Consider the following 21,720-nt stretch of genomic DNA (forward strand, 5'->3'; position numbering starts at 1 on the left):
GTTCATCTCAGTTGAATTTGTGCTCCAAACAAACTCATGCAACCAAATATGGTGATATTGAGCCTCCAGTGTTTTATCAAATTCAAGGACTGGCCACTTATTTCCTAAAGTAGCATACTGTACATTTTGATCACAGAATATCCATCCATCCTGTACTGTAAAGATAATGGAGTTATATAAAAGCTTTTGGATATTACTGCCCAGATTTTTCATTTCAGCCATAGACTTCATAGGATTGTAAGGTCTGGCCAACCAATCCATTGCATTTTATTCAAGTATTAAATGAAAAAAGGTTTTTGTCTTGCTGTTTTCCAAATAGCTTAAATAGCTTTTAAACCACAGCCCACAACTTCCATTATGCTATTCTGCTTTAGTGTTTAAATGAAGTTGTGAGGCCTCCACTTCCTACAAGACCCCAACTGCACTGTAGCTGACCTTGCTTGTCCCTCTGCTTGAAGGCCCACCCTAGTTAAGCTCTTTGAAACCTTGACCTAGATGGAAACCTATGTTACTGGGGTGCTGTGCAGCTATTTCCTCTGAATTGAAGCATTCTCTCCTGGAAAGAGGCTCAGGGAGAAAACAAAACTAAAGGCTCAGAAACTTACAGGACTCACAGGATCCATTCCTCAGGAAGAGTACATTAAATAATTGCTAGGGAAACTCAGGCTGGCTCTGGTGCCAACTAGTTGTGTAGGCAGTTCCAAGGATGTAGCTCTGCCAGGTTGTCACCCACGATGGAAAGGGCATGCCTTTGCATCCATGCTCCCTGACTACCTGTGCTCCGTCCTCTAAGTAACCCCACTAAACTAACCCACTGTTTGGCTAGAGCTGGATGAGGCTGCACTGTTTCTTAGTTATGCTGTCATTTGTCTATCGGATTTAGAGGTTTACCTCTCCCCAGGAAAAGTCACATAACACAGGACTCTTCCTACATCAGCAGTGTACCCTTGTATTTTAGTCCAAAGATTCCTTCCAGCATGTAAGACAGCACCCGATTATCTCCAGACTTGGTAATCTATCTTACACTGTCCATGAAGTCATAGCTGCAGTCACTAACATGTTAAAAATCTCTGCTTGAGTGTAACATCCAGGCTTTAGTGGGACATAGGAATTCCTTCATAAATTGCCTCGATACCCCCATTTTCTTCTCTAGTGACGCCATCCAAAACAAGGAGTACTTAGTAATTTTTCAAATATACTCAGTACACCAAGTACTGAGTGGCAAGAACTAATCCAAACCAGGGAATGCAGTGAAGACAAAAGGTTCTTTCTCACCATGCAACTTTCAGTAGGAAGAGCTGGTCAATAAGCATGACAACTTCAGATGACAAGGTACAATGGAGACAAAGGATGTTGCGTGGGAGGTGTCACTACTTTTAGATGTACTACTCAGAAACAGCCTGAGAGGGTGACATCTGGACTTAAATACTGAAGAGCTAGGTAAGCAAAGGCATGCCCAGTAGCATTTCCAGTTTGGTGAACATATGAGAAAAGCCTCCTCTGACTGAGAACTAACTAGCTTGATTGATATTTTCAAGGTTAAGAAATACCTGGTTAAAAAAAATAAAATAAATAAACGCCGGGCGGTGGTGGCGCAGGCCTTTAATCCCAGCACTAGGGAGGCAGAAGCAGGCGGATCTCTGTGAGTTCGAGGCCAGCCTGGTCTACAGAGCTAAATCCAGGAAAGGCGCAAAGCTACACAGAGAAACCCTGTCTCGAAAAACCAAAAAGAAAAAAGGAGAAAGGGCGAGGCTGAGAGGCGTCGCCTGCCGAAACCCTTGCCTCTCCGTTCGGTTCTGGCAGGGGAGAAGCCTCCGACGTGGCGCTGCTACAGAAGAGCCACTTTCGGCTGCTCCCGCCTCCATCCCCACCAGGGTCAAAGCTCAGTGAGAGCGGGGTAAAGGTGCCCGGGGGAGCTGACCAACCTAGGTCCGCGGGCTAGTGTCTCGGGGAGGCTTCTCACTAGTGTGAACGAACTCGCCACAGGTAGCCCCAAGTTCCCCACACCAAGGGACGCGCCGTGGCGAGCGCGGGTCGCAAGCTACAGTCCCGGCGGCCTCAGCACCGGCTCGGATCCCTCCGCCCCGCTCCTTCACGTCGTCCCCGCGGGCCGGTGCCTCGGGGCTGCCCACCAAGGGCCCGAGCCGGGCCTCCTTTAGAGTCTGAGGTCCATCTTCTTATCACACTCCCGGAGAGGGGCTACTGCGGGCTGCAGAGGAGAAAGGGACTCTTTGAGGAGAAAAGCGGAGGCAGACGATGAAGGGAGGGCGAGCTCAAGCCGGCGATTTTCGCGCGCTTTGTCGCGGGGGGTTGTGGGTAGCTCGGCGGGAGGGAAAAGAAAACCCCGAAGCCGGGTCGCGCCGCCCGTCGGGCCGGAGGGGATGTTCGAGGACGAGCCCCACGCCGAGGGGGCGGCGGTGGTCGCCGCGGCCAGGGAGGCGCTGCAGGCCCTGTGCCAGGAGCTGAACCTGGACGAGGGGAGCGCGGCCGAAGCCCTGGACGACTTCACCGCCATCCGCGGCAACTACAGCCTAGAGGTGAGCGGCGGCAGGTGGGCGGCGGCCCCGACCCTCGCCAGGCCCCACCCCCGGCCCGCCCCCGCCCCAGCCCCAGCCCCAAGCCTACGGGGCGGTGGGAGTTCCCCCACCTACGGGGGTCTCGGAGCAGTGCGGGGAGGGGAGGGTGGTGTACCTCGGCCAACCCACCCATTTGTTTCGAGGCGGGAAACCGAAGCTGAGAAAAGGAGCTTCTGCTCCTCTGGAGTCCCGTTCCGCTCCTCCGGGGTCCCCTAGACACCACACTTCCAAACTTGATTTCTGCGCGCCGCCCAGCGCCCCAAACGGCGCGGTGCTGCCGTTGAGTCGATCAGAGCAGATCCTGTAATCAAATGAATTACTCATCGCTGCTCAGCCCTTTGATTATGTCTTCCCCTCCCTTTTGAATCACTTTTGATCCCCACCGGGCAGAAGAGAAAGCGGGGTCGTAAGAGGTTAATTTGGCGCCCAAGGTGACACGGTTTGTGATGCAGCCTGGCTCAGCTGTAGTTAACCTCTCCACCCTTCTGCTTCATAGGGTGCAGCAGTGAGTTCATTTATCCCACTGTAGTTTGATCAAAGTTAGCACACACAAAGCTCTTCTCAGTCCCACGTTCCTCTGCCAGGTCGTTACTGGGGTCTGGCTCTGAATAAAATAAATGGTGGTTATCACTATTAGATTTCCCCAGTAACTTTTATATTTGTCTTCACGGCAGGGCAGTGACTGCTATACCTGTTTTCTTGGTGTTGCCACGGCCCAGGATTGTTTTGCCTAGGGTCACTCGAATATCGGTATATAAGCTTAGTGTAGAAGTAGAATTGTGATGGCATGTACAAGTAGCATTCACATCCGTAGATTCAGCAGATCAAAAGTATCGGGGGGAACATTGCATTTGTCCTGAACATGAACAGCCTTGTCATTCCACAAACATTATAGTATGATTGTTTGCATAACATTTACATCAATTAATCTAGAGATGACCATAGGTTATGTGCAAATGCACTGCCATCTTAAATCAGGGCCTTGAACATCCTTGGATTTTGGTATCTTCTAGGGTACTGGAACCATGCCCCAGGGGATATCAAGACACTATTTCAGTATATCACTGGGATGTACAAAAGCTTTCATTGTACATGTGAACTGGATTCCCATATAGGCTGTTCCTCTGACTCAACCTGGAGTTGGAAATGGGGAGCTGACTATGGAACATGTATCTATGTACTCATATGAGAGAAAAGTACCTGAGACAGCCTTACATGTTCCAGGAAAAGGCAGAATGGACTGAATAAAGGATAGTGATCTGCAACAGAAGGTACATGTCTGGAAAACTGAGAGGTTATGAAATTAGAGGAGAGCCGGAGAGCCAGCTCAGTGGATGAAGAATTTCCCCAGCAGCCATGTCAAAGGCAGGTGCAGGTGCAGTGGCATTATGCTCTGTAACCCTGGGGTTACAGGTTATGAAGGATGGAGGGGTGGAGACAGGCCAATCCTAAGCGCCTGCCCTAGGCTGCCAGTCTAGCTGAAAACAAAGCTCCAGGTTCAGTGAGACTGTCTCAAAAGGTTGAGTGATAGCTGAAGACACCCAACATTTATCTCTGACCTTCACTCATTTACACGTGTGCACATGTATGTGCACTTGTGTACACTATACAAAAAAGTAAGGGGAATTATAATGACATCTCAGTTGAAAATACGTTTTTTGACATCCTGAGAAAGCATTCTAATCTCCCAGGCCTTCATTTAATCTCCTCAAATAAGCATTATTAAGTACAATCTGTGGCCAAGTCAAACTAGATGCTTGTTTCAGATTCTTAAGTATGTTAAACTCAGTCCAGGTTGTGTGCTTTCTGCAGGTCACTCTGCCTGGCTATTCCCCTTCACCTGTAACTCCAGAGAAGATTGACCATCTAAATTCTAAATCCATAGTTAGGCAGACTTGATCGACACCTTACATGTTTGCTTTAGAAAGCATGGTTTGTGGGTTGGAAAGATGACTCAGAGGTTGAGTGCTGGTTCTTCCAGAGGTCCTGAGTTCAATTCCCAGCAACCTTTAAGGAGATCTGGTGCCCTCTTATGGCAGTCAGGCATACATGCAGGCAGAACTCTATACATAATAAATGATTCTTTTAAAAAAAGAAAAGAAAAGAAAGCACAGCTATTTGAATTGAGTTTGGAAGTATTTTGTCCTATGTTTTGTTCGTTCTTGTTCTTTTTCTTCTTTTAGTTGGTGGTGAAAGACAATTGGAGAAAAGGCATCTCCCTGTCTCTGCTGGCCTAGGAGCCCTTTCTACAGTCTCCACCCTGCCTAATCCACCACACAAGCCTGCTAGCATTCTCCCTTTACTCCCCAACTTACATTTTCTTAGTAGTTTGCTATTGAGCAGTTTTAAATCTTCCTTTGTGAAGTTTTTGTTGACTTCCAGTCAAAGTCAGTTACTACACTGTATTTTCCCACACTTTCTCTTCTCTTCTTACAACCTATATTTTTTTTTTACCAATTACAGAGAATAGTTTCTGTTATTATTCTTAACTTTAGACTTGGAGATTAAGAACCACCTTTGATTTTGTAGTTTTGTTGTTTTAAGTACTCTACCACTGAAGTATATGCCCAACCCTGCCACGAACTATTTTCAAATAAAATTTCCATTTGTAGAGGGGGCAGCATGTGCCACATGGAGGTAGGAGGGTAACTTTTGTTGGGTTAGTTCTCTCCCTCCACGTTTACATGGGTTCCAGGGATCAAATCTAGGTCTCCAGGCCTGCATAGCAAAGGCCATCTCTCCGGCTCTGTAGCTGTAATTCTTTTTAGTAGTACTACCATTTTTTTTTGGATTTTGATATGATTCCATCATTCTCCCCGTCTCTTTCCTCCTCCAACTCCTCCCTCCTTTATGTACCTCCACTTTATGCTCTCTCTCAAATTCATGGTCTTTAATTCGTTGTTCCGTGTGTGTGTGTGTGTGTGTGTGTGTGTGTGTGTGTGTGTGTGTTTGTAAACATATTAATACAGTCCGTCTGCTTCTGCGCTTGAGGCTGACCATTTGATGTTGGAGAAGCAGTTGGTATGCTGTTTCTCCCTGTCAGCATCCCTCAGTCCTGTAGTTCTTTGTCCAGGTTCTTCCTTCTGTCTTAGCACCCTTGTTCAGGTCTTGTTTATGCAACCATGTTGGTGTCTGTATCTGTAATTCTCCTTTGTTCTCTGGTCAGCCCTGACTATCCTGGAACTCGCTCTGTAGACCAGCTAGCTGGTCTCCAACGCAGAGATCCAAATGCCCCTGCCTCCCAAGTGCTGGGATTAAAGGCCTTTAATTCCAGCATTCAGGAAATAGAGTCAGATGGACCTCTTTGAGTTCAAGGCCAGCCTGGTCTACAGAGCTAGTTCCAAGACAGCCAAGGCTACACAAAATTCTGTCTCAGGGAGAGAGAGAGAGAATACAAAGAGATTTTAGTAGAATTCTTTCGGTAAGGTTAAATTTGGAATTGAGAAAGAGATCTATTTTTTTAAAGATTTATTTATTTATTTATTATGTATACAACATTCTGCCTCCATGTATGCCTGCACGCCAGAAGAGGGCACCAGATCTCATTATAGATGGTTATGAGCCACCATGTGGTTGCTGGGAATTGAACTCAGGACCTCTGGAAGAGCAGCCAGTGCTCTTAACCTCTGAGCCATCTCTCCAGCCCCAGGAGATCTATTTTTAGATTTAGAAATTTAGGAAAATTTTTTATTTTTTTCATGTTCTGGTTCTAAGAACAGGGAGGAGAATGTGGGGCTCTGTATTGATGTTTGGGATTGTATTAATCTTATTTCTTAGAGTTTAGAGAGATGAAATTGTAAGGCCTTTCCCAGATAAGCATTTTAAGGTGTCTCTGTATTTTTCTTGCATCTGCCTGCAGGGAGAAGTCATACACTGGCTGGCATGTTCTTTATATGTTGCTTGCCGCAAGAGCATCATTCCTACAGTGGGGAAGGGCATCATGGAAGGAAACTGTGTTTCACTGACCAGAATACTACGCTCAGCTAAGTTAAGGTAAATGATTTTGTTTTTCCAAAGGATATTTTTGAAGTACTAAAATTGGGTAGAGTGTCTGTCACACAAGCACGAGAACCTGGCTTCTTCGGCACTAGAGCCTTAGTGCTGGGGGACTGGGGTAAACCCGTCCTGGGGCTTGCTAGCTAGCCAGTCTAGTCAAAATGGCAGCTCTAATTGAAGTGGAGGTTCTGGAGAGATGGCCTCGTGTTTAAGAGGGCTTCCTGTTCACCCAGAGAATCTGAATTTGGTTCCTAACATCCATATCAGGGCTCATAACTCCCTGTAACTTCAAAAGGGTTCTAACACTTCATCCTTGCCTCCTCAGGCACCTGCTCAGATATGGCATGCACGTACACGCACACGCACGTGTACACACACGCACACGCGCGCGCACACACACAGATAAATTTAAAAATTCCAGTGGAAAAATGATTGAGGGAGACATTTTAGTGTCATTTGCTGGCTTGCACATGTAACCACCTGAACAAGTATACAGACATGCACTTACACATGCACACACAAAACCACACACCACATGTACACAGAGTCCCGAAATCTGTTAGGATTCAGCTTCTCATTTTAACTTGTTGGACGTTGTTCAGTCCCTAGTCTGTCACTTCATGTTCTTCCCCAATGTGACATTGCTTCTCAACTTTTTCTCCGGAAACTTCCATTACATTGATTCTAGCTGTACTTTGCTCACTGATCTTTAAAATTTAGAAATAATTTAAAGCGTAGAGGAAAATTATTGGACAAATGGGAGAAATGGAAAGAATACCCGTATACCTGTGACCCAGTCTCACCTGTACTGCCATTCTACCTTATTCTTCATCACTTTATCTTTCTATATCAAGTGTTACGCTCTCTCTCAGTGTTTGTTCCTTAATTATTTCAGGATGGGTTGTATTCTCTATAGCCTTTTTATCCTGAAATTTTTTCAATGATATTTTAATTAATTAGTTATTTACTTATTTTTGAGAGTGTATCTTACTATATATAGCCCAGGTCCAGGTTAGCCTCAAACTGTGTCTCCTGCTTCAGCCTTCCAAGTGCTACAATGGTAGATGTATGTCATCAAGCCCAGTTACAGAGGTATTTCTTAATGAACTGTGATACAGTTACAAACTTCAGGAAACTCAGCACCTTCTCAAATCTGCCATCTCTATTCTAGTTTTGTTAGTCTACTTAATAATCTTCCTGAGACCATTGATTTTCTTTGAGTATAATTCCCAGTTTTGGATTAGTACTACAGTTACTTATGCCTATTTATTCCCCTTTAATAAGGAATATTTCTATTCCTTTCTATTCTATTTCTATTATTGGGATTATAGACATGAGATACCATGTTAATAATAGCCAGTTATTAGAAAGATTTAAAAAATTATGTGGCCAGTGATGACAAAAAGATCAGATTGTTTCTACAACAGTGGATAGATTTTTCTCAATTTAAAGTTACCATAACATTAATCTTTATTTTTATCAATGACAAAAATTGAGATCTATAAAGATTCTTTAATCATCTTGACTTTATTAGTTTTCCATAGAGCTAAAATTATTGTGGTTATTTTTAATTTTTTTTCGAGTTAGGGTATTTTTTTCCCCCAACATAGGGTTTCTCTGAGTAGCCCTGGCTGTCCTGGAACTCACTTAGTACAGACTCTCAAACTCAGAGATCCATCTGCCTCTGCTTCCCAAGTGCTGGAATTAAAGGCGTGTGCCACCACCACCCAGCTGTGGTTCTTTTTTTGTTTTTGTTTTTGTTTTTTTATTACTATGAACTGAAACTATTCATATGACTACCCCCTCCACAATGGGGCTTCAAGTTATTTATTTGTTTTTATTTTATGTACATTGGTGTTTGACCTGCATGTATGTCTGTGTGTTGGATCCTTTGGAACTGGAGGTACAGACAGTTGTGAGCTGTCATGTGGGTGTTGGGCATTGAGACCAGGTCCTTTGGAAGAGCAGCCAGTGTTCCCAACCTGTGAGCCATCTCTCCAGCCCCCAGAATGGGGCTTTCATAATTGCCTTTCTTCTATGCTGGGTACTCAAGGATAGGAAGTAGAGATGCTCTCAAATAGTTTTATCAGTCAAACCCTCTCAACACCCCAGAAGTGGACATTAGCACCTATCTGAGTCTGGATTATTGCATTTCTTTGTTTCCTTTCTAGGTAAATAGTCCGATGTGATTGACAAAGGAGCAAGTAAACAGTAGAACTAAGATCTACAGGGTGCTTAGTAGTGACAAGTTAAAAAATAACTATCAGCTATATGTCAGAAAACATGGGCAAGATGACCAGAGTCAGTGACACTGATGAGATGAGGATGGATATGGCATGCCACTGTGTGTAGCTGTCCTAAAGACTTAAATTCACTGTGTCACCGTTCTCCAGTTTCAACATGTACACCTTGTGTACCTTTAACCATAAGGAGACATCAGACAAGGCTCAAATAAAGAGTAATCCATTTAGAAAGAGGACTGGGGTGATTGTAGATCTTACTGAGACTGTTATCCTGGGCCTGGGGGAATATAGCTCAGTTGGTAATGTGCTTTCTTGCCTAGTGTGCCTAAGGCCCTAGGTTTCATCCCAAGCACCATATAAAAGCTGGCTGGTATGGCATAAGCCTGTCATTCCAGCTCTGGGGTGATGGAGATAGGAAGATTAGGGATTCAAGATCATCGTTGGCTATATAACAAGTTCAGAGCCAGCCTGGGCTGCAAAAGACCTGTCTCTAAACAAGAGAATTATAACTTCAAAATTTAGATCAGTACATACTCATAATAAAAATTTCAAATGAGTTCTGGTAGTGGATGGTGATGGTGGCTTTGTAACCTGGGTGTAGCAGATGCTTCTGGACTGTAGACATTAAAATGGCAACTGTAATCCTGTGTATAGTTTATCAGAGACATGAAGATGATGTTTAGTGGTACAGTGCCTGCAAGTAATGTGTCGGGCCTGATGAGACATTACTTATCCTAACACTCAAGAGGCTATGGCAGGGGATCATAATTTGGAGGCCACCCTGTTCATTTTCATCATGTGGTCAATGATTCAAGGCCAGCCTTGGATACATACATAACAGGAAACTTTGCATCCCAATTTCCAGTGAAGGTGGTCTAAAGGAAGTAATTCTCAAAACTGAGGAATTCCTCCAAGGAGAGAACTTCCCACACTTAGCATCTTCCTGCCCCAATCTACCCCTGCCAAAAAAGGGAAAACTTATACATAGTAACTAATTTGGGAGAAGAAAAGGAAAAAAAAATTAGTGTGACAATTTTCCTTTTTTTTTTTGTTGCTGCTGTTGATAAGGATTTTTTTTTAGAATTTCAGATTTTAACTAACATGCCAGATTTACCTGTGAATAATTAACTGATAACTTAAAAAAAAACTCACCAAGTATCCCTCTATATAGTGCCAGATGTTTAATAAAGTTAAAACCATTGACACTATGAGTTTTTAATCTAAGACCACCCTCACAGAATATTCCTATTGAATAAGCTGAGAAAGTGGAATAACAATCTCTTACGATTTTCTAAGTATCTACATATTTATTTTATTTTTGGTGTTAATGCCACACGTTAGAACTCAAACACTTAGCAGGTCCTGGTGATGCACACCTTTAATCCAAGCACCTGGGAGGTAGAGGAAGACAGATCTCTGAGTTTGAGGCCAGCCTGGTCTATAAAGCAATTTCCAGGACAGCCAGGGCTGCATAGAGAAACCCTGTCTTGAAAAACAAAAAGAACTCAAACACTTAAATTTTACCTCCAACCTATAATAGTCTGCTACTTTGTGAACAACTTTCCATTTGGGAGACTTATTTTTTCTTCAAACTAACTTTGTGGACCTCTACATTGTTGACTAACATTTACTTTGTAGCCTAGGCGTAGAGGAGGAAGGAAATAGGTAGGTGCCTTCGCCACCTGCAATCCTGGAAGATTGCTCCCACTTCCGGTCTCCATGATGATGCAGAGAACCAGTGTAATTCATACCACTGGGAGGGAGGGTTTATGTTGGCTATTTTGTTTTGTTTTTATATAAATTTAGGTTTTTAAAACGATTTTTAGTCATGAAGAAAATGTCATTTTCAATCCATTCTGTGGACTCATTTTAAACCTTTTCTTCCTTTTCTTTGAAGCTTAATACAGTTTTTTAGTAAAATGAAGAAATGGATGGACATGTCAAACCTACCACAAGAATTTCGTGAACGTATAGAAAGGCTAGAGAGAAATTTTGAAGTATCTACTGTAATTTTTAAAAAATTTGAGCCCATTTTTTTAGATATATTTCAAAATCCATATGAAGAGCTGCCAAAATTGCCACGAAGCAGGAAGCAGAGGTGAGACCTTTAATCTCATATATTTGTGATGCAAAATTACTAGGAGAGTTTAATTTTAAAAGTCTGCATATTACCTTTCTGCAAAGACTTGAATTTCTTTTGAAATTTATGGACAGTTACTTATATTTGAAAATAAGGGTAATACTTTCATTATTATTTTTATTTATGCTGATTATGTTTTAACAAGTCTGTTTCTGAGCCATTTGTCCACTTGAGTGGAGTTTTACATGGAATTTGACCCTTTTATTTATATTTGCTCTTTCAGTGCTTAGCAGGTTAGTCAGACCAAAAAAATACATTATTTCATTTTAGGAGAATTCCTTGCAGTGTAAAGGATCTCTTTAATTTCTGCTGGACTCTCTTTGTTTACACTAAGGGTAAGTTGACATTCTCGGTGCTTTCCATTTCTACTTGGGATTTGATGATGTTTCTGGATGTTTAACTTTTTTTTTTTTCCTTTATAAAGGTAATTTTCGTATGATTGGTGATGATTTAGTAAACTCATACCATCTACTTCTGTGCTGCTTGGACCTAATTTTTGCCAATGCTATTATGTGCCCAAATAGACGAGACCTGCTAAATCCATCATTTAAAGGTAAAATATTTATTTTTGAAAAGTAATTATTATTTTTAGAAAAAGTTGAAAAACTGACTGTTGTTTTTGTCCTTGCTGTTCCCTTCATGGTAAACTAGGTTTACCATCTGATTTCCATGCTCCTGACTTCAGAGCTGCAGAAGAGCCTCCGTGCATCATTGCTGTACTTTGTGACCTGCATGATGGACTTCTAGTAGAAGCAAAAGGAATAAAGGAGCATTACTTCAAGCCGTACATTTCCAAACTCTTTGATAAGAAGGTACTAAGAAGTAAATACAATGTTTAGGAGTCAGTATCAGCTTCTCAACATGTGGACTCATGGTCAGATGTCCCAGGTCTGGGGCTAAAGAGATGGCTCAGAAGTTAAGAGCACTTACTGCTCTTACAGAGGACCCACATTCAGTTCCTAGTACGCACCATTCTCAGCTCATAACCTCCTGTAACTCCAGTTTCAGGGGATCCAATGCCTTTGAGTCCCAAGTTCAGTGTCTGCTGGGATGCACTATTGCCCTCTAGTCACAAGAGAAACTGAGTGGTTGAAGAAAGTGTGCAGTTATATGTCAGGGAAATGCAATGCCAGCAATTCTAAGGGTTCTGACAGAACCTACGTTGTCCTGATAAAGGTTAGTGAAAAGCATGAGCTCAGAGTGAGCTGACTGACTTCCTGCCATAAGTAGTTGTGATAAGTGCTGTTTACTAAAAGCATTGTAATAGTGTAACAACTATTGCTTTGTTTATTCTCTTTTGGGTTTTGGAGACTAGGTCTCAGTATTTATCTCTGGCTGTCCTGGAAATCACTGTGTACACAATGTTGGCCTTGAAGTCACAGAAATCCTCCTGCCTCTGCTCCAAGTATTAAAGCATGTGCCACTACACCCAGCTATAACTATTGCTTTAGTTCTACATAATAAAAGCAGAAGACTGCTTGCAGACTACTTACACGCATTCTGAAATATTTTTCTCTCTAATAATTGTCTATTTTTTAATATTTTTGAATTAGTTTATCATGGAAGAGTTATTAACTTATTTCTTCAACCTTGAATCATATAATTCAACTAGGCCTTGTCTTTTCCCTTTGGTAAAGGATTTGGTTTAAATCATCACTCTGGTTCCCCACTTAGTATTAAGAGATTTTTATTATTATTATTATTATTATTATTATTATTTAGTTTTTCAAGACAGGGTTTCTCTGTGTAGCCTTGGCTGTCCTAGAACTAGCTCTATAGACCAGGCTGGCTTTGAACTCACAGAGATCTACCTATTTCTGCCTCCCAAGGGCTGGTATTAAAGGTATGTACCTCCATGGCCTGGCTTAATTTTTTTTTTAAAGTATTACTATTATTGTATATGTGCATGAATGCCTGTAGTGTATATGTGAGCACACATGCGGAGGCCAGAGGACAACTTCATGGAGTCGGTTCTTGGCTTCCATTTTTAAGTTGGTTCCAGGCATCAAATTCAGGTTACCAGGCTTGTGTGGCAGAAGCCGGTATCTGCTGAGCCACCCCACAGGCCATGGTATTTTTCTTTAAGCATAAAGCCTTTCCTAACTGGTTTCTTCTCACTTGCATACTTTGTGTTTAATCTTACATGTCCTGGAGTGTGTATACATCATAGTTTCTTGTAGGTATGTTAAACACTTTCAGCAAAGTAAACTTTTAAAGAATGTATTGTGTAGATGCAATATACTTTGGTACAGTGGTCCAAAGCTCTGTATTGTCTTGGCATAATTATTATAACAATTTATTTCATTCCAAAGCAAACTCATCATCCAAACCATCATTCTGGTTTTGAAAATACTTAGAGGCTAGTCAAGTATTCTGGATTGAATGCTTGGACAGGATAGTATTTCAGCTCTAAGGCCAGAGATGTTTTGTTTGGCTTGTAGGATGATACTTAGTTTTATCTTGTTCAATTTATTATTTAAATAACATGCCTTTTTATATAAAAAGCTTTTAAAAACAAGAAGCTATGGCAATTCAGGGTTGGAATTTTTTTTTTTTTGAGCTGAGGATCGAACCCAGGGCCTTGCGCTTGCTAGGCAAACGCTCTACCACTGAGCTAAATCCCCAACCCATGGTTGGAAATTTTGTTTTTGTTTTTCAAGATAGGATTTGTCTATGTAACCGGCCTGGCTCTCCTGGAACTCACTCTGTAGACCAGGCTAACCTAGAACTCACAGAGATTCACCTGCCTCTGCTTCCTGAGTGTTGAGATTAAAGGTGTGTGCCACCATGCCCAGCTAAGTGTTGGAATTTCTACATAGTAAACTATTGCCAAGCTAAATGATGACCGTAGATTTTAGGATGGCAAATGTACATTCAGCTCTCTCTCTCCATTCACGTATGATGGACCCTTGCTTTTGAAGGCATTTCCCTTTGTGACCCAGCATAATGACAATCTAAATCTAGTGAGGTAGACGGAACTGTCGATAACTGTGGTTTTTCTTTCTCACCAGTAATAGGAATCAGGGTCTTCCCCTCTTTCCGTTTGTGGTACTGAAGATCAAATCCAAGGCTTTGTAAATGCTAGGCCAGCTCTGGCCCCTAAATTGTCTTTTGATCTTCATTTGTTTGTTTTGAGATAGGGTCTCATGTAATTTAGGCTAGCCTCGAACTCACTGTGGAACCAAGGATAACGTTAAACCACTGATCCTCTTCCTCTACCTCTCAAGTTCTGAGATTGCAAGCATCTGCTACACCACATCTGGCTTTCCTTTTAAACTTTTTGCTTGCCTGAAGTGTGTTATAGTAACTTTAGTTTTCCTTCTCATAGATTCGTGTTTAATAATGATCTCTTTCACTAGAATTACTCGTTAAACGTTTGTTAAAAATGCTTTCTCAGTGCAGAGGGTAAATGTCAGTGGAATGCTTAGCTACAAAAGGGCCGTCTGTATCCCACCCCTCCCAAGGCTCAGGGATCATTTGGAGTGGTGGGGGTTCTAATACCCAGAGGTCAGGGAGGACCAGAGCAAAACAATATCTTGGAATATGACAGAACCACTCCACTCAATGCGTTCACAGCAGCTACGGTTGCCTGCACAGCATCAATCCAGTCAACATTTTAGTATGGAGTAGGAAGAGCCCCCATTCCTAGCCAAGGAACTATGGTTTGTTGATGGCTTCAGGGGAGGGAGAGTCTGTGTTCTTTGATGGTATGGCTCATGGAAGCTAACCACACTCCAGCGGATGACCCTATTCCCAGGTTTATGGGTAGCACAAGTTGGACTCAATGGGTTATTTTAAAAAGTGGAGGGAGGGAGGGGTAGATATGGGAGGAATTAGGAGGGGGTAAATATGGTCAAAATACCTTATGTGCAATTCTTTTTTTTTTTTGGTTTTTCGAGACAGGGTTTCTCTGTAGCTTTGGAGCCTGTCTTGGACTAGCTCTGTAGACCAGGCTGGCCTCAAACTCACAGAGATCCACCTGGCTCTGCCTCCCAAGTGCTGGGATTACAGGCATGCGCCACCACTGCCCGGCATGTGCAATTCTTAAAGAATTAATGAAAATATTTTTAAATTTTGAAAAGAACTGCTGTAGACAAACCTTGCAGTATTTTGAAAATTAGTCTTTAGGGTTGTGTATCACAGTGGTGCAGTGCTCACTTAGTATGAGTGAGGTCCTGAAATCAATATCCAGCACCATTAAAACCAAAAACCTTTGATTTTACTTATTTGGGAGGATGGTGCTAGAAAATAAAAAAAAAAATTGACTTTAAATTTGTTTTAATGTTCTATGATAAAGGTTTTATTGGTCTAGGTGTACTTTTAAAAATATTTAATTTTCTGTGTGTGTATAACTGAGTGTGTCTTTGCACCATATGTGTGCAGGATCCTTCAGAGGTCAGAAGAGGCATCAGATCCTCTAGAACTGGAGTTATAGATAGTTGTGAACCACTGTGTAGGTGCTGGGGACAGGATCCAGGTCCTTTGTGAGAACAGCCAGTGCTGCTAACCGCTGAGCCATGTCTCAAGCCCCTGCTTGGAAATTTAATAATTCTTTTTACATGTGTTACACATATGTGAAATGTTACAGAAATCTCACATTTGTGATTGTTGATATTCCCTAAATTTTTTTTGTTGTTGTTGCCAGATTTTAAAAGGTGAATGTCTCTTGGACCTTTCCAGTTTTACTGATAATAGGTGAGTATTTAAGATGAGTGTGGTGCACACCTGTATGTAATCTCAGTACTTAGGACTTGGTGGCAGGAGTATCAGAAATTCAAGGCCAGCCTTAGCTACATAGTGAGTTTGAGGCCAGCCTATGCTACATGAGATCTTATAGACAATAAGTAAATATCTAATACAAATAGTGCCTGGCATGTCACAGACTGCCAATAATGATTTGTGGAAATTTGTTAAGTGAAACATTAAATATCAAGGTAACTCCTTCAAATTCAAAAGTCTTACTTTAATGGCATTGAATGGAATTGTCATTAAGCCTTTTTAGCTAAATACATTTATAAAACATTGGCATTTGAAACAACTGTATTCCCCTGAGAATTCAGAAATATACTCAGTGACATCTGTATTTGAGTTTATAGTCTTCAAATTAATTGACGTTAGCAGTTGAGAATGCCCCTATTTCAAAGCCACTGTTATTTCTTCAGTGATCAGATGTTACTTTATTTTCTCAAGTTAGGTTCGCTGTTTTAAGATTAAGTATATGGTTCCTTTCACTTGCACTTCAAGATAAGTTATTGCTGTGAGCAGCATGAATGTTCTTAATCAGGAGGGACCTCTGATATTTTATATGCAAAGGCAATAAAAATCCAGAGCCATCACTTTTTCCAAGCTGTAGGATGGATCTGTCTTCATCTGAGATGAGTCTGTTGTACAGCTCAGTTTTGTCCTGGCAGCTTAAAGCAATTCTCTTTGCAGCAAAGCGGTTAACAAGGAGTATGAGGAGTATGTTCTAACTGTGGGCGACTTTGATGAGAGGATCTTTTTGGGAGCAGATGCAGAGGAGGAAATTGGAACACCTCGAAAGTTCAGTGCTGACACCCCATTTGAGAAACTGACATCACAGGCCAATGTGGAGTACAACCTTCAACAACACTTTGAAAAAGTAATATAACCTAGCATGGCCGCAGTTCTGAGTGATACTTGTCTTTTCTCTGTGTGGTTCTACTAACAGCAGAGGCATCTTTTAAGTTAAATCTTGAGTTTCTTCTACTATGCCACTTACTCTTACTACTTACTAGTCACAGCTTATATCCATTTTCCAAGCTCACCCGGGTTGTCATTATATGTCTTTTGATATAAACTTGGGCTTTCTTACCAGTCTCTTGCCTCAGCTCAACCTGTGTTATGTTGCTTCAGAAGTGTTTTCTTCCCTATGCTTGACACAGACTGCTTTTCTCTGGCTTTTGCTGTGTAACTGTAGACTGGAGTGCTGAGGACCAAGGCTTAGTCCATGTCTCTGTGTGAGATTTATTAGAGGGCAAAAGCTAATGGAAAAGTGACTGCTGCCGGGAGTGGGCCTACTTCCCGGCTCGTCTGTTGACTCCATTAGCACAGACACATTTGTACTAGCTCTGCTGTCTCCTCACGTATAAATCAAAATACATACACGTTCTAGTTAAGATGTGCTCGGGGTGTGAGATAAAAGGAGACTACAAGTAGGAAGTAGGATTCTGCTGTCCGGCTGTCATTTGCATAATGCTGCTGGACACCTGATGGCTGACCTGAAAAGGAAGAAAGTGGTAAGTAATGGACATGTACATGGGGATAGAGGAGATGGGACAGATGCTGCATCCAACATCGGGTCAGAGGAAAGAACTCATTAATTTTGCACTTTTTTCTCCTCTGACAGAAACAGTCATTTGCACCTTCTACCCCACTTACTGGACGGCGGTATTTACAAGAAAAAGAGGCAGTCACCACACCTGTTGCTTCAGCTACTCAGAGTGTAAGCCGCTTACAGAGTATTGTGGCTGGACTAAAAAATGCTCCAAGTGAGCAACTTCTGAGTATTTTTGAGTGAGTATAATATTTTCCTGAATGTTTTATTAAAATTAGATTCTTTGTTCAATTCTGGTTTTAATATAGTCAGAATTTTTGAGGCTAAGAGGTGTTTGTGACAAGTTTTAGTACATCAATTCAGTTACAAAATACATTGACATCTAGGCAGAAATACCTACTGAAAATTATGAAATTTCACAGAATAATAGGCTTTCAAGTGTATTTGAAAGTTTATTGAGTGCTCACATTCCGATCTGTTAAGTACTGGAGTTATTTGTTGTTTTTCTTTTTAGTTGATTTTTTTTTTAATGTTTTTGCATTCGTTTATATATTTGTGGGGGGAGGGTTAAGAATGCCATGCATGACATGTTTGTAGAAGCCAGAGAACAACTTGAGAAAGTCATTTCTCTCCTTCCACCATTTGGAATATGGATATCAAATTCAGGTTGTTAGGCTTAGAGGCAAGTACCCTTACCCACTGAGCCATCTAACTGGCCCCTAAGTTCACTTTAAATGACTTCAACCTGAGTGGTTATTTAAGGTGAGACTGGCTACTTACTAGGGCTAGTATGTAATGTGGAATTGGGGTTTTTTTGTTTTGTTTTTTCAAGACAGGGTTTCTCTGTGTAGCTTTGCACCTTTCCTGGATCTCGCTCTGTAGACCAGGCTGGCCTCGAACTCACAGAGATCCACCTGGCCTTCCGAGTGCTGGGATTAAAGATGTGCACCACCACTGCTCAGCTTGGAACTGTTTTTTAAGATGTGTGTTTTTTTTGGTAAAGATGGTAGGGTGAAGCCAGATCAGAGACCATTCTTTCCTGATTCCTAATGAAATAAGAGAATAATGAGAATCAAAAAAATAAAGATTAGTAGCTGCCTTTGAGGAAAGAGAGGTGACTTATAAACTTCTGAATTAGTGGTTAGGAAAAGAAGTGGATGGTTCTCATATGGCCATCCCCAAGAAGTGGTACTGGGAAAGGGGTATATTTGATAAAGGTGTAATTGAACTAATTAGTATTCTGTCCTCAGCCCTTTCCTCTGTAGATCTGTTGAGACATAATGATCAGGAGTTCAAGGCCAGGCTAGGTTACACAAGACCTTGTCTCAAATACAATCGAGCGGGGATAGGGCAAGCCGTGCCAGGATCTCCAGACCCAATCACTGTTGCTGTCTTTTGAGAGTGAGTCCTGTCAGATATCTTAGGCTGCACCTAACTCTGCAGCTCAGTCCTCTTTTTCTTGATGACTGTGGAGGACGGAGAGCACATCCTGGTTATGTGAGCCCTGGACAGTTTTAAAAGATAACTTTCAGGGGCTGGGAAGAAGATAACTTGGTAAAGTGCTGAGGTCCTGAGTTTGATCTCCAGAACCCATGTAAAGAAGTTGAGCGTGGTGACATGCCTTTGTCAATCACAGCACCAAGGAGGCAGAAGCAAGAGGATCCTTGGAGCTCTCTGGCTAGCCATCCTAGCCTAATCTAAGAACCCAGGCTAGTGAGAGAATCTCTGAAAAACAAAGTGGCCAGTTCCTGAGGATTGATGCCCAGAGTAGACCTCTGGGGTCCACACACAACTGCATAGATCTGCATAGACACTAATAAAGAAAAGGGGGGGGGGGGGATGGTGCTTCACAGTCATCAGTTTCTAACTGATGCTGAGGCATGGTTATATTTTGTAATCTTGGTGATCACAGAGATGGCAAAATTGTAATAAGCCTCACAGGAAGAATGAGCAAAGAGTGACTGCCTGAGATGTGCTATGTAGCTCAGAGGCCTAGAGCAATAGTGGACTGATCTGCTCCTGTCCCTTCTGTTTGATCTCATTGTACTGACAAGGTCAGCAGGCATGATAAGGCCTAGCACGGTGAACCTTGAAAAAGCAGGACATAAATAAAGACACATAGATGAAAGTCCTGGGATTAATTTTCTAGGAATGTGAAATATTCATATCAAAATACTTCAGTGGGCTGGGCAGTGGTGGCACATACCTTTACCCCCAGCACTCAGAGGCAGAGGCAGGCGGATCGCTGTGAGTTTGAGGCCAGCCTGGTCTACAGAGAGAGATCCAAGATAGCCTGGGCTACACAGAGGGAAAAAAAAAGTTGTCTGGGCAGTGGTGGTGCATGCCTCTAATCCCGACACTTGGAAGGCAGAGGCAGGTGGATCTCTGTGAGTTGGAAGCCAGCCTGGTCTACAGAGTGAATTCCAGGACAGACAAAGCTGTTGCACAGAGAAACCCTGTCTCAAAAAAAAAAAATAAATAACAACAACAAATTTTTTTTAAGCTGATTATCATAGGACTCGGTTAATGTACTCAAAAAATTGAAAATAGGGTCTTCTGTTATGTGGTTTTTGCTGTTGTTACTGAGACAGGGTCTCACTATACAGCCCTGGCTGGCCTGGAACTCTCACAGATCTGCCTGCCTCTGCCTCTCACGTGCTGAAATAGGATTTAAAGGGATATAAGGGATATTTGTATATTGTATTCGCTGCAACATTATTTACGGTCATCAATATTTGGAAACAGAATGCCTACAGGTGAATGAATCAAAGAAAACATTATATGTAGATATAGAATAAAGTATTATTTAGCCTCTAACAGGAGGGAAAGCCAGTCATATACCACAGCGTCTCCGCCTTGAGTATACTAAATAAAATAAGCCAGTCACAAAGACATAGTTCATGCTTACGTTTTATATAACATATATAAGGTAGTCAAAGTTAAAAAAATTTATATGTAATTTTTTACATGTGAAATTTTGCTACTTTCATTAATTTTATTATAGAAATTCATTGGAACTACATATATTTATTGTATATTGCTCTCTATATACATATATATATATATATATATATATATATATATATATATATATTTTAGAGTTATAAGCTCATAACTCATAATAGAACTTTAGCCACTAAAAACTGCTAGTTTTTAGGTTTTTTTAGTTTTGTTCTTTAGCTTTGTAGCCCAGGCTGATTTTGAACTCATGATCTTCATGATTTTGTATTCTAGTGCTGAGCTCACCAGACTCTGTCTCTGTCTCTGTCTCTCTGTGTGTGTGTGTGTGTGTGTGTGTGTGTGTGTGTGTGTGTGTGTGTAGTCAGTGGTCTTGGGTGTGCTAGGCAAGCAGTCTATCTGAGCTACATCCTAACCCTATGGTCTTGAAGAATCTTGAGAAACGTTGATAATCTGGGTTTTCCCTCTTGTATTTTATAGATCTTGTATGCGGAATCCTATGGAAAACATTACAAAAATAGTGAAAGGAATAGGAGAGACCTTCTGCCAGCACTATACTCAGTCCACAGATAAGCAGCCAGGATCTCACATAGGTAAGAAGAGGAATTGAAAATTAGCCCACTATTAAGTATGGAGAGTGTCCCCCAAAGTAGAATTCTTTCCCTTTTCTTTTTCTTTTTAAAGATTTATTTTTTATGTATACAGTGTTCTACCCCCCTGCATGCTTGCAGGCCAGAAGAGGGCGCCAGAGCTCATTACCAATGGTGAGCCACCATGTGGTTGCTGGGAATTGAATTCAGGACCTCTGGAATAATAGCCAGTGCTCTTAACGGCTGAGCCATCTCTCCAGCCCTCTTTCCCTTTTCTTATAGTTAAAGTAACAATTTAAGTTTCCTTTTTAGTTTTCCTCACAACTAAATTTCAATAACATACACTTTCCTTTATTTCCGATAGACTTTGCTGTAAACAGACTAAAACTGGCAGAAATTTTGTATTATAAAATATTAGAGACTATAATGGTCCAGGAAACACGAAGACTTCATGGAATGGACATGTCAGTAAGTAAAACTACCCTCCTAGCCACCAGCAAGGTCTCAAAGTCCTACCAGGGAAGAGGTGGGTTTTTTGTTTTGTTTTTTCTCTTTTGAAAAAAATCAGAATTTTTGTTCTGTGCAATACAGACAATAGGCACAGACTTGGCACATAATTTCTTAGTTTCTACTTTAAGAAAGAAAAAAGATAATGGGAAAGATGTGTAAATCTCTTTGTTCCTACTAGAAAAAGTTATCAACTCTACACTTGACCTGTGCTAGAAGCTGCTTTGAAAACACAGTTACATCACAGTTCTGCCATAGCTGTGAAAGCAACTCTGGCCCCAGAACACAAGGTGCACACTCACCCATAACTGTCACCAGTATAAAAGCCTCAGTCTGTTTGCGTCCATCAAAGGCAGAGTGTTTACCACCACATCTGCATGGATAGTTCCTCTCCAGTTCTTAAGCAAAAGGCAGG

The 21,720-nt window shown here is 41.7% G+C and overlaps 1 protein-coding gene across 3 annotated transcripts in view; it reads left to right on the forward strand.

The window, feature by feature from the left end:
* Positions 1-2,197: 2,197 nt before the first annotated feature.
* Rbl1 (RB transcriptional corepressor like 1) overlaps positions 2,198-21,720 on the forward strand; it is a 58,004-nt gene continuing 38,481 nt past the window's right edge. For all 3 annotated transcript variants that reach the window (XR_004944806.1, XM_036186109.1, XM_036186110.1), the window contains exons 1-11: positions 2,198-2,537; positions 6,436-6,569; positions 10,713-10,913; positions 11,226-11,290; positions 11,380-11,508; positions 11,607-11,767; positions 15,601-15,650; positions 16,389-16,575; positions 17,323-17,489; positions 20,689-20,801; positions 21,163-21,266. Coding sequence is in view for 2 of the 3 variants with exons in the window: in XM_036186109.1 (XP_036042002.1) it covers positions 2,382-2,537; positions 6,436-6,569; positions 10,713-10,913; positions 11,226-11,290; positions 11,380-11,508; positions 11,607-11,767; positions 15,601-15,650; positions 16,389-16,575; positions 17,323-17,489; positions 20,689-20,801; positions 21,163-21,266 (1,467 nt within the window). In the remaining variant the exon portion in view is untranslated. The remainder of the gene's footprint in view (positions 2,538-6,435; positions 6,570-10,712; positions 10,914-11,225; positions 11,291-11,379; positions 11,509-11,606; positions 11,768-15,600; positions 15,651-16,388; positions 16,576-17,322; positions 17,490-20,688; positions 20,802-21,162; positions 21,267-21,720) is intronic.

This window comes from Onychomys torridus, chromosome 4, assembly GCF_903995425.1.
Source record: "Onychomys torridus chromosome 4, mOncTor1.1, whole genome shotgun sequence".
NCBI classification, from domain to species: Eukaryota; Metazoa; Chordata; class Mammalia; order Rodentia; family Cricetidae; genus Onychomys; species Onychomys torridus.